Below are 13,282 nucleotides of genomic sequence, written 5' to 3'. Positions count from 1 at the left end.
TATATTTGGTAAGATTTATCCATTCATTAAGCCAATTCTTTTCTTGCCTGCGGATGTATCTGATCTCTAACCACCTTTTTATTCAATCTGACAGGGACCACCTGGCTCTCAGCCCTCGCCACACGCACAGCCTCCACCTCACAACCCCAACAGCATGATGGGACCCCACAGTCAGGTAAAAACTTGAATCTGGTGTTACGCGTGTTCTGAGTGAAACTTTTTAGCCTGTAGGGGTTCTTCTCTTCCGATAAGTTTATTATATGAGGCTCCAGGATCATTCCAGTAACTTTGCAGATTTATTTCTTCTCAAGCTATGGGCCCCAAATGCTTATTTCATTCCATCTCCATTAAGATATCTGCTTTTCTCTGGGTTGAACTTGTTTTATTGATATCAGTTTAGGAAACAGCTTTTCATTTCATAGATGCTAATTTACATGCAAATATAATTTTTACTCTCTTTTTTTGTGTGTGAGTATGGTTTAACAACATGTTTTCACAACCTGTCATTGGAATATTTTAAACGCAACCCTTCTTAAGCCTCATTTTCATTTAACAAACTCTGTAAAAAAATATCCAGTACAGACGTTTTGGGTTAATTTTAACAGCTGAATCTACAACTGCCAGTTTAAAATATATAACACAGAGAGACAACACATACACACCAGAGATTTTGAAACAAAATACTTACCAACATTTTTGGTTTAATCTGCTTCTCTGTATATCTGTCAAATTATAAGTTACGTGGAATGCAGGATATTGAATTTATTATTTGGTTGGTTTAGACCAGAGGTCTTCAAACTTGGCAACTTTAAGACTTGTGGACTTCAACTCCCAGAATTCTCCAGCCAGCTATGCTGGCGGGAGAATTCTGGGAGTTGAAGTCCACAGGTCTTAAAGTTGCCAAGTTTGGGGACCCCTGGTTTAGACTCTACCTCAAAAATACTTAGTTAATGAAATGTATGTGTGTGTGTGTATATAGTGTGCTTGATGGAATCTTTTTTTCATGTGCATGTACAAATGAGACTGCAAAATTTTGACTTCCGCTTTTAAACATTCATTGCCACTCAACTATTTTTATATGCTTACAGCCTTTTATGTCACCGAGATACGCAGGAGGCCCACGGCCCCCCATTAGAATGGGAAACCAGGTACTGTATTAGCCTTAAGTCCAGATAACGTTTTACAGTACTACAGGTAGTCCTTGACTTAAAACCATTCGTTTAGTAACCATTCAAAGCTACAAGGACACGGGTGGGAGGGGGGGACCTATGAACATTTTTCACACTTATGACCATTGCAGCATCCCCATGGTAAGGTGAACAAAATTTGAGCATTTGGCAACTGGGTCATATTTATGACAATTGCAATGTCCTAGGATCATGTGATTGCCTCCCGACAAGCAAAGCCAAAAGGGGAAGAACTTTACAACTTGTCACTAACTTAACAAGTGCAGTGATTAATTTAACAACTGTGGCAAGAAAAGTCATAAAATGGGATAAAACTCACTTAACAACTGTCTTGCTTAGCAATGGAAATGTTGAGCTTCGTTGTGGTTATAAGTCAAGGACTACATGTATTCAGTTTGAGATTCATATACACACAGGAGGAAAGAAACAAGCTTTGATAAAATATTTACCTACTCTTACACTAAGCATGTTTCATTGCAGATGAGGTTTTGCTGGCAAAAATAAAATCTGCAGGTCTAAAAAAAAAATCACTTCATGGCGCTTAGAATATAAAAAAGTACATAACCAAATTCTTTATTAGATTCATACAAATAAGATTATAAAAGAACTACAGAAAACCTGCCTTGGTCACAGAAAATATTTACACTTCCACTTTTATAGGGCTCTTTCTTTAAGATAATAACACAACAAACAGCAGTAAAATCTGTTTTAAAATTGTTCTAAGAGACTAGAGCACAAATATAGCACTTTTTTTTTGCACAGAGGCTATAAATTCATATGGAAATAACTTCCCACTATTCTTTCCCAGTGACTGGTATCCAGAAGCTATTGAAAGATTTATACAACATATACTCTGGTCATGTTGCACCTTTCAAAAATGTTGTGGTTATAAGAACAAAATCCATCTTCTAAATACATCTTTCACATGCTTTCAAAATTAAATATTCTTAGTTACATTGAGCATGCTGAAGTTGTTTTCCTAAGATTTGTGATTTGAGCACTCTTGCTACTTAAAACAAGGGTGAGGGAAGGAACGTTCACACAAAATGCATTTGCCAGCAGTACCATGTTTCCCTGAAAATAAGACCCTGTCTTATATTTTTTTTGAACCCTGAAATAAGCACTTGGCCTTATTGCCATGTACTCAAAAGCTCAATCGGGCTTATTATCAGGGGAGGTCTTATTTTGGGGAAAACAAGGTAGTTGACATCAGAATAAAACATTTCTATTTTGTGCTGTCTGCTGTGAAGATAACATGAGGTAAAGTGCTTTCTTCAATGAATGTTTCAATAATGAAATTAATAAACTTGGTCTTCGAGAGATAGCTGTAAAAATAAGTTAATGTGGATCTGTCAAATATTTAATTGTAGATTAACCTGATCAAATATAAATGAATCAGTGAATAAATTGGTTAGACTTAAATAAATGGGAATCCTGTGAAATCCTCTTCAATAGAGCTTGCGTCTGAAAAATAAGTAAGGGAGCAAAAAACACCATAATTTATTCCAAAGGAAAAGCTACAGTTCAGCTGTAGCTTTGGCAGAATTTTCCTTCCCATTGGCAAGATCCAAAATGTCCTGCAATGCAGTTATTCCTTGACTTACAACCATTCAGATTAGTGTCCATTCAAAGTTACAACATCACTGAAAAAATTGACTTATGGCCAGTTTTCACATTTACCGTATAACTTTTGCAGCATCCCTGTGGTCACGTGATCAAAATCTGGGTGCTTGGAAACTGCCATATATTTATGACCCTGGCAGTGTCTCAGGCTCCGAGTTTGCGGAGAGGGGCGGCATATAAATCCAATAAATCTAATCTAATCTAAAATCACATGTTCACCATTTTTAAGCTTCTCAGCTGGCTTCCAACAAGCGGGGGAAGTCCGATTCACTTAACCAAATGATTCACTTAACAATTGCAACGATTCACTTAAAAACTGTGGCAAAAAAGACCATAAAAGGGGGCACAACTCACTTAACAATTGCCTTGCTGAGCCACAGAAATTTGGGGCTCAGTTGTCATAATAAGTCTAAGACTACCGCATTTTTTGGAGTATAAGAAATACCTTTTTCCTCCCTAAAAGAGGGTGGAAAAGTTGGTGTGTTTTATACACCGAATACAGCCATTTTTGGCCACCTGAAGCCCCATCCCTGTGTCCCATTTTTGCAAAAAATGGCCCCATTTTATGCAAAAATTGGGTGTGCAGAGGGTTTGGGAGGCCTGCAGACTGCAGAGTACTTCTGGGAGCTGGGGAAAGGGAAAAATGCTCCCATTTATGCAAAACAACTGGCCCATTTTTGCAAAAATCTGGGCACGCAGTGGGTTTGGGAGGCTTGCACAGTGCTCTTGGGAGCCAGGGAGGACAAAAAAAATTTTTTTCTTACTTACCTCTTTGAAATCTTGGTGTGTCTTCTACACCAGTGCATCTTATAGTTCAAAAAATATGGTATATGTAACCTTAATTCAGGTAATCAAATGCCCGTCACTTATATGTGGACTACATTTCCCATCAGCCACAAGCAATCGAAAGGGAAGCTATATATTTCATGTCACCAGTCTATAATTGTTGACAATGCAGCAATCAGAGTCAATCCTCTTCCTTTTGTTTTATTTTTAGTTTATTTTTATTTATTTTTTTAATTCCAATTTTTTTGTCACTGTGTCGCGTGGATAAGGGAATAATACTTGTTGGCAGTGAAAAAAAGACCAAAGTTAAGGAAAAGAAGGCAGGATAAAACAAGTAATCGCTTCAAGGAAAATTGGGTTAGGAAGAGTAAATATACAATTTGCAAAGAGCTGGCATATTAAAAGAGAGGGGGTGGGAAATGCTTTCAATATGGTCTTCCTGCTGTTCAGAGTTGAAAATGAACTCTGCTACTTAAAAATAATTCTCTACTTGCCTCATACAGTGGGGAAACAAATACAATAAATATATAAATACATAAGAGACAGAGGATGGGTCTCCCTATTCCTGTTTGAAACAGGAATAGGTATCTGCAATATTTATCAGTCATTTTTCCCTTATGGTCCAAACTGAGTTGAAAGTGTTATTTATCCACTCTAAAATGTTGTCATTTGATTCAGGGGAAATTGCAGTCAAAAATTCTAGCTAGAAGGCTTCTGGGTTCCCCTTAGCATATGGATAATCACACATTAGTGCTCTACAAATTGATTTTATTTATTTTTTGAAAACCTACATAGCAACGAACAAGTTGGAGCTTGGAAGTGGAAGTTTCTTGGATTGTGCATACTATCTAAATTTCAAGCTAAATTATTTGGCCAAAGGCTGTTAATTGTTAACTTCTGAAAAAGAAGGCTTGCTAAGCCTGCTCTTTGTGATTTCTCTACAATTATTTATACTAACTTGGTACCCAAGTATGTCCATATATAATCCACTGCATACATAGAGCAAATTCTGAAAACAGAAGTTATCATTTATGAAGGTCCTGAACAGAACCAATTTCTTTTAGAAGGGAGAGAAATAATTGGACAGATTTTATTAACAGTGAAATTGCTATATGCTCATCAGTAGCATCTGTACGTAGAAACTAACAACAACAACAACAACAACAACAACAACAACAGAGTTGGAAGGGACCTTGTGGGTCTCCAACCCCCTGATTAGGCAGGAAACCCTACACTACTTCAGACAAATGGTTATCCAACATCTTCTTAAAAACGTCTGGTGTTGGAGTATTCACAACTTCTGGAGGCAAGCTGTTCCACTGGTAATAACTCGTATTTGAGTTCCCAATGAAAGGCCATTTCTCCCAAATGCAGATTGCACATCTCCGTGTGAAATAGATACGTATGTTATTTACTGATAATACTAATAGATCTTTTTAAGAAGTCAGGCTTGAATAAACTTACTATGAAGTCACTTTAATCCAAAATAGAAACTAATATGGTTAATTATTAATATGCATTTAATATGTATTTAACTAATAAGTTAAATACATGAGTCCCAATTTGGTAATCTCAGTGTAACACTATAAATAAGATTTTAGAGAACTTGTGGTTCTCCAGATGTTGCTGAATTCTCAACACCTTCACATTGCCCTGCAACACTATGTAATGCTGAGGGTCATATTTAAGCAGTAGCTGAAGGGACACAACTTCCTCATCCCAGCTTTTAAAATTTCATCCTGCAAAAGGGCTCAGATTCATATCCACCCACATTCAACAATACCAGTTTCAGAGGATTCCAAGCAGTCCGCATGCCCCTTGCATCAAATGGTTTAACTTCAATACCATGTGTTATTGGTTGAAAACAAGTTCTAGGGTTTTTTGTGCGAGGTGGGTGAGGTTTGCATGGGGTTATCCTGACTAGAAATAAAGTATTGCCTATCTGTAGAAAAGGAAGATTGTCAACTGTTTTAGATAGCCATAATTTTGATTTTATCAACTTCATTTCTCTCTTTCGTAGCCCCCAGGAGGTGTTCCTGGTACACAGCCATTGCTGCCCAACTCCATGGACCCTACACGGCAACAAGGTAACGGATGTTGAGGCTGCCTTCAGAAATTCCTTTCCCTTCTGCTCCTTGTTTACTTCTCTGTAATACAGTGATCCCTCGATTTTCGTGGGGGTTGCGTTCCCAGACTGCCCGTGAAAGTCGAATTTCCACGAAGTAGAGATGCGAAAGTAAAAACACCATTTTTGGCTATGGACAGCCAAAAACTACCCCCGTGCACCCTTTTCCAAGGCCGCGCAAGGAGCCGGGCTTGAAGTTGGGGGCGGGGAGCGATGAAAGTGCGGAGGCTAGCAAAGATTGTTTTGAATGTCAGCCGCCCCCGCCCCCCCCAGCGCCTCCGGCCCCCTCGCCGCTACCCTCCGCCCACCCGATCCACCCCCTCACTGGCTTTCTTGGGGCACGGGTCCTCCTGCAGCAGCGCTGGCGGCTACGGCTTCTCATCCTCCTCATTCGGCTGCTAGCCGCTCTGAGCGCTTTGAGAATCCCCGCCCTGCCCCTCTCACAGTCCCTTAGCTGAAAGCGCTTTCGTCCCAGCTGTCAGCGAGGGGGCTGCAGGAGAGGCGGGGCAAGTTTTCTCACAGAGAGAGCAACAGACAGAGCGAGATAGAAAGGAGAGAGGGAGAGAGAGAGGGAGAAAGAGAGAGAGAGAGCAAGAGGGGAGGAGAGTGGAAGGTAGAGAGAGAGAAAAAAATTATAGAAAAAAGGGGAGAAAAACGAGAAATGAGAAAATGATTGAAGCAGAGAATGACAGGAGAGAGAGAAAGAGAGAGAGAAGTGACTCTTGGTGATGACGTATGACGTCATCGGGTGGGAAAAACCGTGGTATAGAAAAAAACCGCGGAGTATTTTTTAATTAATATTTTTTGAAAAACCGTGGCATAGCCGTTTCGCGAAGTTTGAACCCACGAAAATCGAGGGATCACTGTACTCCGTAACATCTACCTGTCTGTTTCTCTCACTAGGACATCCCAACATGGGTGGGCCGATGCAAAGGATGAATCCTCCTCGAGGAATGGGACCGATGGGCCCAGGTCCACAGGTAAAAACCTGGGCAGAGATCCCTTCCTCTCCTGTCCAGTGCCAAGCGTTAGGCATGCTACTTTGTGAAGTTTGTAAGCAAAACATCATAAAAGCAGCCCCTGGGGGCTCTTCCATTCCTTCTAAGACCTTTTCTCTCTACCATTAGCGGTAATGCATTTTACATTAGTGTGTTTACATATGTCTGGAAAAATCCCACCTTCTCACATTTAGTTAGGGCTTCAAAAAAAAAACCCCAACAAACCATTCCCCATCACGTACTTCACACAACCACCTATCCCCCCCCCCCCCGCCTTCCGGGGTCCTTTTTGCTTTTTAGTCTAGGCCAACCTCAATTTCATTGGGATTTTCCCACTCGGAGAATGATAATCTTCATGTAAAGTGGGAAGAGAGGAGGCTGCGGATAGAATGCTATATGTATTTCAGTTGAATTCATGTTAATAATTAAATTTGCTGCAGTCTCGTCTGTTTTGATTTACCTCGTCCTTTATAGCAGGAGCAGACACATAGACCTCACTCAGCATGCTTTCCCCCCCTCCCCACACTATCTTTTTAAAAAAATCACATACTTCACCTTTGCAACATTCTAGACAGGAAATGAAGGAAGATAAAGGAAGAGTAGGTGGATTGAAATAATAACTCCTCGTAACCAAACCAACTTCATGTTTACTTTCTAGAGCAGTGTTTCCCAACCTTGGCAACTTGAAGATATTTGGACTTCAACTCCCAGAATTCCCCAGCCAGCGAATGCTGGCTGGGGAATTCTGGGAGTTGAAGTCCAGGTATCTTCAAGTTGCCATGGTTGGGAAACACTGTTCTAGAGTTTCTGGTTCTGTTTAAACCCGAAGAATCTAGATAGGTTTCTAAGCTACCTGCAGAGCTCTTGCTCAGAGATTAAATTTTGCAGTGTGTTTTATTTCTGCCCTCAAGATTGTCTTAGGCAGGGGTAGGTAAAATTGGCTCATCTATGACTTGTGGACTTCAACTCCCAGAATTCCTTATCCAATCATGTTAGCTCAGGAATTCTGGGAGTTGAAGTCCACATGTCATAGAAGAGGCAACTTTGCCTACCTCTGGTCTTACGGATAAACCAGGCCGACAGTTTTCAAATCCATGAGACAGACTTTCAGAGGTTAAAGTCATTTGGTAAAGAGATGTTAAAGTGCCCTTCTCTCGTGGAGTCTACTTTTTGCTTGGCTATTCCAAGTAAGTGAGTAGCCTGTTAATTTGTCTTATGAGATTGACACAAACCACTTCTTTCATAAGCTTGCTACCTGCTTCTGGGGGCTCTGTCCTGCCATCTTCTTGTTCTTTTAGCTTCTTCCTCTGCCAAGCTGAAACATTGGCCTTTCCTTGTCACATTACATTTCCAGGCAGGTTTTGTTTTGTTTTGTTTTTGGCTGAAGTTATAAACCGTTATTCCTCACTGTGGTATGCATCTAATCATTTGAGAAAACCGGTCATGATGATATCCTTTGGTAGCATTCAGTTAAAGCAGTGTTTTTCAACCAGTGTGCCGCGGCACACTAGTGTGCCGTGAGACATGGTCAGGTGTGCTGCGAAGCTCAGAGAAAGAAAAGAAGAGAGAGAGAAAGAAAACAAGAGAGAAAGAAAGAAAGCAAGAGAGAGAGAAAGAAAGCAAGAGAGAGAAAAAGAAAACAAGAGAGAGAGAAAGAGAGAGAGAAAGAAAGAGAGAGAAAGAGAGAAAGAGAGGGAGGGAATGTGGGAGAGAGAAAGACATAGAGGGAGGGAGGGAGGGAGAAAGAGAGCAAAAAAGAGAGGAAGGAAGGAAGAGAGAAAGAAAGAGAGATGGAGAGAGAGAAAAAAGAAGAAGGGAGAGAAAGAGGGAGGGAGAGAGAAATAGAGCGAAAGGGAGGAAGAGAGAGAAAAAAGTTTTGTCCAAACTTTTTTAGCCGCTCCGCGCCCCCCCCCCCCTCAATGTGCCTCAGGGTTTTGTAAATGTAAAAAATGTGCCATGTCTCAAAAAAGGTTGAAAATCACTGAGTTAAAGGATCACAAGAATTTGTAGAGCCATATTTATGTTCTCCTGAATTTGCAGCCCGGGACAAAGGCATGCTAAAATCATCTTCACTGTATAGATTGGAGACAAGAGGTCCGAGTTCCAAACATGCTTACATAGGTTGCCCATCAGTGTCATTGCAGAGGAACAATTAAGGAGCCTTCTAGATGGAGGACACATTAGCGCCAGCAACCGAAATGCATATTGCTTCTGTTACATTATTTTGAATTTTGTGTATAAGGGATGGGAGGGGATGCAAGAAATGGAGTTAAAAGTGGAAGATGACATCACTCTTAATGAAGCGTTGTACAGTAAATATTGTCACCTTCAGATGGAAATCCCAATTTTTCTGCTTTCAATAGCGTCTAGATTCAATATTGCACCAATATTCTTGGCTGGCTATATGTTTGCTTAGTGTGTTAAAGATCTTACTCATTACGATTTGTAAATTATAGGTAATGGCTTAATATTATTATATTTGTTTGTACAGTCAGCCATATATTTAGATTTGGCATTGTTGTCCACCTAGTGCAGGGGTAGGCAAAGTTGGTTATGCTATGACTTGTGGACTTCAACTCCCAGAATTCCTGTGCCAATCATGCTAACTCAGGGATTCTGGGAGTTGAAGTCCACATGTCATAGAAGAGCCAACTTTGCCTACCTCTGACCTAGTGAATCCTTCCCAAGGGCCTGAGATGAGGATGTGGTGGTGGTGGAAGTGATGATGACGATGACGATGACGATGACGTTTCCCACCTTTCTTATATAAAGCATGTTTTCAAAACTCACCAACTTATATCTTACTGAATCACCAAAGCTTATCGCTGTATGTGATTCAGTCGATATCGAAAAATCAGATACAGACTGAGGGATCACAATATAATACTGCAGCTTTGTTACACCCTTTCCTTGCCTCTTATAATAGTTCTCTTGTTTGCCTCATGGTTTGCTGCCTCCCTTGAATTTTTCAAACTGTGGTTGCGCAAAACTAGCAAAACTAAGCTCCATTGGAACAATTATCGCAATGAATTACAGTGAGAACAGCTTGGAAATAGAAAAAAAAGTGGCATGATTGTGTTACCCTAAGCAGGAGCTGTAAGCATCCAATGCAGAATGCGGACCAGAAAATGAGCATATGAAAGAGTATCCATTTGCTAAGGAAAGTGGGCTAATAGCCTTTGGAAAATCATTTTTCTTAATCTATTCCAGCAAATTTGATATTGTAATCTTGTAAAGTATTGGATAGCATCTTAGAAGGAAAATGTGCAAGGATACATTTTGGTTTCTTGCTGCAAATTGCACGCATCAACTAATATCCTATGTTATTCCTCATATTTGCTGCAGCAGCAAAAGTACTGAGCATTGCAAAACTTTCCTTACCGTATTGCTCTTCTTGATTCAATCAGTCCTGCACTCTCGCCCTGTATTTCTACTAGAATAAACAAAAATATGCAAGTATAAGAGAGCACTCACTCAGGCCAATTATTGTTAGGGCAAGACTAGATAACTAGATAGTCATAAGCAGAGACAGATTTGGAGAAGGCGACAGATAAATTTTGATGAGTTTTTTGGAGCGCCGAAATCTTCTCAGCCTTGTTTCTGTAGTGATTGGGATGAAATAATTAGCATATGTGCCCTATGTAAATCTTCTGCATCAGTTCTGGCTGGGAAAGCCGCACGTTTATCTATTTTGGGAAGTGTATCACATGAAGAAAAGTGTATGAACAGTACTGATACCCAGTAAAGAATGGGAGGAACCTATCAGGAAAGAGAAAAAGAGGGTTGCATTTCTAAACAAGTCTAGATTCCAGGTGCTCTTTTGTCTGGCTTAATGGTCTGGAACTCTTGGTGACCTCCAAGCTCTCAGTAGTTCCTCATATACCATCACAAAAGTTTTGCATTTATTTTAATTGCACCAGCCAAACAAAGGCAGGTTCTGGATTCACGGCATATCTCAAGCAAAGCAGGTGCTTCTCATCAGGATAAAACTGGCATATTAGCTGTAGCATTCTTTCATACTTTTGGAGTGGTAGGCATGTCACTTAGCCATTGTAAGCGGCAAGCCTGATTGCGCCGTATCTTTACGAAGCCTTGTGTGAATGTTTCTACTGCTAATGTGCTTTTTCTGGGTATGGGCCATGAGCAGGCAGGGGTTGCTGCTACTGGTGCGCTGTGCACACAGCTTTGGGTTTCTGGCATGTGCGTGCGTGCGTCCCAGCAAGAGAGCCGGGGTGGTGCAGCAGGTAGAGTGCTGTACTGCATGCCACTGAAGCTGAGTGTAGATCTGTAGGTCAACGGTTCAAATCTCATCACCGGCTCAAGGTTGACTCAGCCTTCCATCCTTCCGAGGTGGGTAAAATGAGGACCCAGATTGTGGGGGCAATATGCCGGCTCTGTTAAAAAGTGCTATTGCTAACATGTTGTAAGCCCCCTGAGTCTAAGGAGAAGGGCGGCATAAAAACCAAATGAATGAATGAATGAATGAATGAATGAATGAATGAATGAATAAATGAATGAATAAGTTAATGAATGAATAAATGAATGAATGAATGAATAAATAAATAAAATTTTGGTTCTGCAGATGCACAGGAAGCAAAATCTTGCAAGGGGATGTGCATACACATGAGATTTCAGCTATTTTTTTTGCTTCTGTGCATGCTCAGAAGCAAAATCCCGCTGGGACGTGCACACCAGAGAACCAAAGCTGCACGCACAGCTCGAGTTTTACTACCAGTATGGTGTCCTCATCCATACCAGTAGCAATCCGATACTGGCCATGAGTGAGAAACTCGGAGCCAATCCTTTTCTTCCTGGTTGCAATTGTTCCACTTTGTGAGTAATGTTCCAGCCAATAAAAGAGAATGTTAAGGGAAAAGGTACTATCAAAAGTAGAGGCTGTAATGGACTGTTAGAGGGGGAATTTTTTTCACTTAATATTTCAGTCAAGCAGCCCGTTTGCCTCCCAGGAATATAGATTGTGTTTCAACTCCTAATTATAAAGCATAGCTGTGGTTGTGGCTTCATTTGGTTTGGACAACGTGAAGGGGAAAATAGCACATTTGATAAACAGCAATCTGTTCAGGTCTTTCAGTACAGGGATCCAGTAATGGGCAGCCAAAATTTTTACTACCACACTGTGGGTGTGGCTTATTTTGTGGGTGTGGCTTGATGTTCATGTGACTGGATAGGAGTGGCTTGCCAGCCATGTGACCAAGTGGGAGTGGCTTGAATGATCATCATTGTTCAAGTGAACTGTTATTGCCGCACGAGGCCTTTTCATCTCAGCTGTGGGTAGAGCAAGGGCTTCGCTAGGGGAAAAAGACCGCAGCCCGGACTGCTTCGGTGCGGCATGGCTCTCCGGGCCTTGGGAGGTGGTCGCGTGACGCTGGAGGGGAGCCAGGCAGGAGAAAGGGAAGCTCGTCTGAGGCCAGGAAGGAGGAAAGAGGAAAAAGGCGAGGAGCACACAGCAGCATCAGCAGGGGGGGAAAAGGAGAGCTGAGCCGAGACCTGTAATCCAGGAAGTTACTGCCGCCGGTCAGCTGGAGCTGTGCATGCAGCTTCATTTCTACTAGTGGGACTGCGTCCACCCTGTCCTGCCTGCTGCCCACCCCTGCAGGGATCATGCAATCAGAGCTGGCTTATTCAGTAGCATTCGTAATTTCTGCGTAGAGAACATTGTCATGGCTAAGATCGCAAGGACTCAGCCAAGGAGGCTGTGGGCTGGCCTCATATTTTATATACTTCAACCACAAGTCCCTATTCGTTGCTGCTTCCTAAAACAGTAGCCCTGCATGTTACCAATAACACGATGGATTTTGCTCCCTTTCCTTCTTTAGACCCATTTTTAAAGCAAATTGTTATGCCTAACTTGTCTCGACTTTTTCTGAAGATTGATATCGATTAAACAATGTTGTTTGACGGGACCCAGGGAAAGAGCCTTCTCTGTGGCAGCCCGACCCTATGGAACCAACTCCCCCAGATATCAGAGTTGCCCCCACCTTCCTTGCCTTTCATAAGCTCTTAAAAACCCACCTCTGTCGTCAGGCATGGAGGAATTGAAATATTCCCTTCCCCAGGCTTATAAAATTTATGTATGGTATGACTGTATGTATGACTGATCCCTTAAATTGAGGTTTTTAGATTTTTTTTAATATTAGATTTGTTTACGTTGTCTTTTTACTGTTGTTAGCCGCCCCGAGTCTGCGGAGAGGGGCAGCATACAAATCTAATAAATAAATAAATAAATATCGGGAAGATTGGGGCTTAGCAGACGTTTGGATATGTAGGAGGGAATCTAACTAGGGCCACTCTAACATTTTAAGATTTAAGTGCTCTGATTTTAAAGGGTTTTAGGTAATCACATTAACAGACCCATCATGTTATTTCTTTGGCCAGAAAAGTCCTTGATGTCTTTTGTGATTGTGATTGTTTTAAGAAATAAAATAAAAGGTATGCAGCGAATGCTACTCGATCAGCGTTGCTCTTTGTTACTGTTGTTGAAGACAGACTTTTGGGAGGAAGGAATGCTCTTCGCAAACCTGCTACACACTCTGGTGCTGTCA

At 41.2% G+C, this 13,282-nt stretch overlaps 1 protein-coding gene across 5 annotated transcripts in view; it reads left to right on the top strand.

The window, feature by feature from the left end:
* The window catches only part of SSBP3 (single stranded DNA binding protein 3), a 286,231-nt gene that overhangs the window by 253,444 nt on the left and 19,505 nt on the right, over positions 1-13,282 (top strand). For 3 of the 5 annotated variants that reach the window (XR_011558585.1, XM_070745950.1, XM_070745949.1), the window contains exons 6-9: positions 95-175; positions 1,089-1,148; positions 5,617-5,683; positions 6,625-6,701. Coding sequence is in view for 4 of the 5 variants with exons in the window: in XM_070745950.1 (XP_070602051.1) it covers positions 95-175; positions 1,089-1,148; positions 5,617-5,683; positions 6,625-6,701 (285 nt within the window). In the remaining variant the exon portion in view is untranslated. The remainder of the gene's footprint in view (positions 1-94; positions 176-1,088; positions 1,149-5,616; positions 5,684-6,624; positions 6,702-13,282) is intronic. The other 2 variants (XM_070745952.1, XM_070745951.1) reach the window with 1 other exon arrangement.

The sequence above is a fragment of the Erythrolamprus reginae genome, chromosome 3 (genome assembly GCF_031021105.1).
Source record: "Erythrolamprus reginae isolate rEryReg1 chromosome 3, rEryReg1.hap1, whole genome shotgun sequence".
Classification (NCBI taxonomy): Eukaryota; Metazoa; Chordata; class Lepidosauria; order Squamata; family Dipsadidae; genus Erythrolamprus; species Erythrolamprus reginae.
This window is presented reverse-complemented; position numbering and strand designations above follow the sequence as displayed.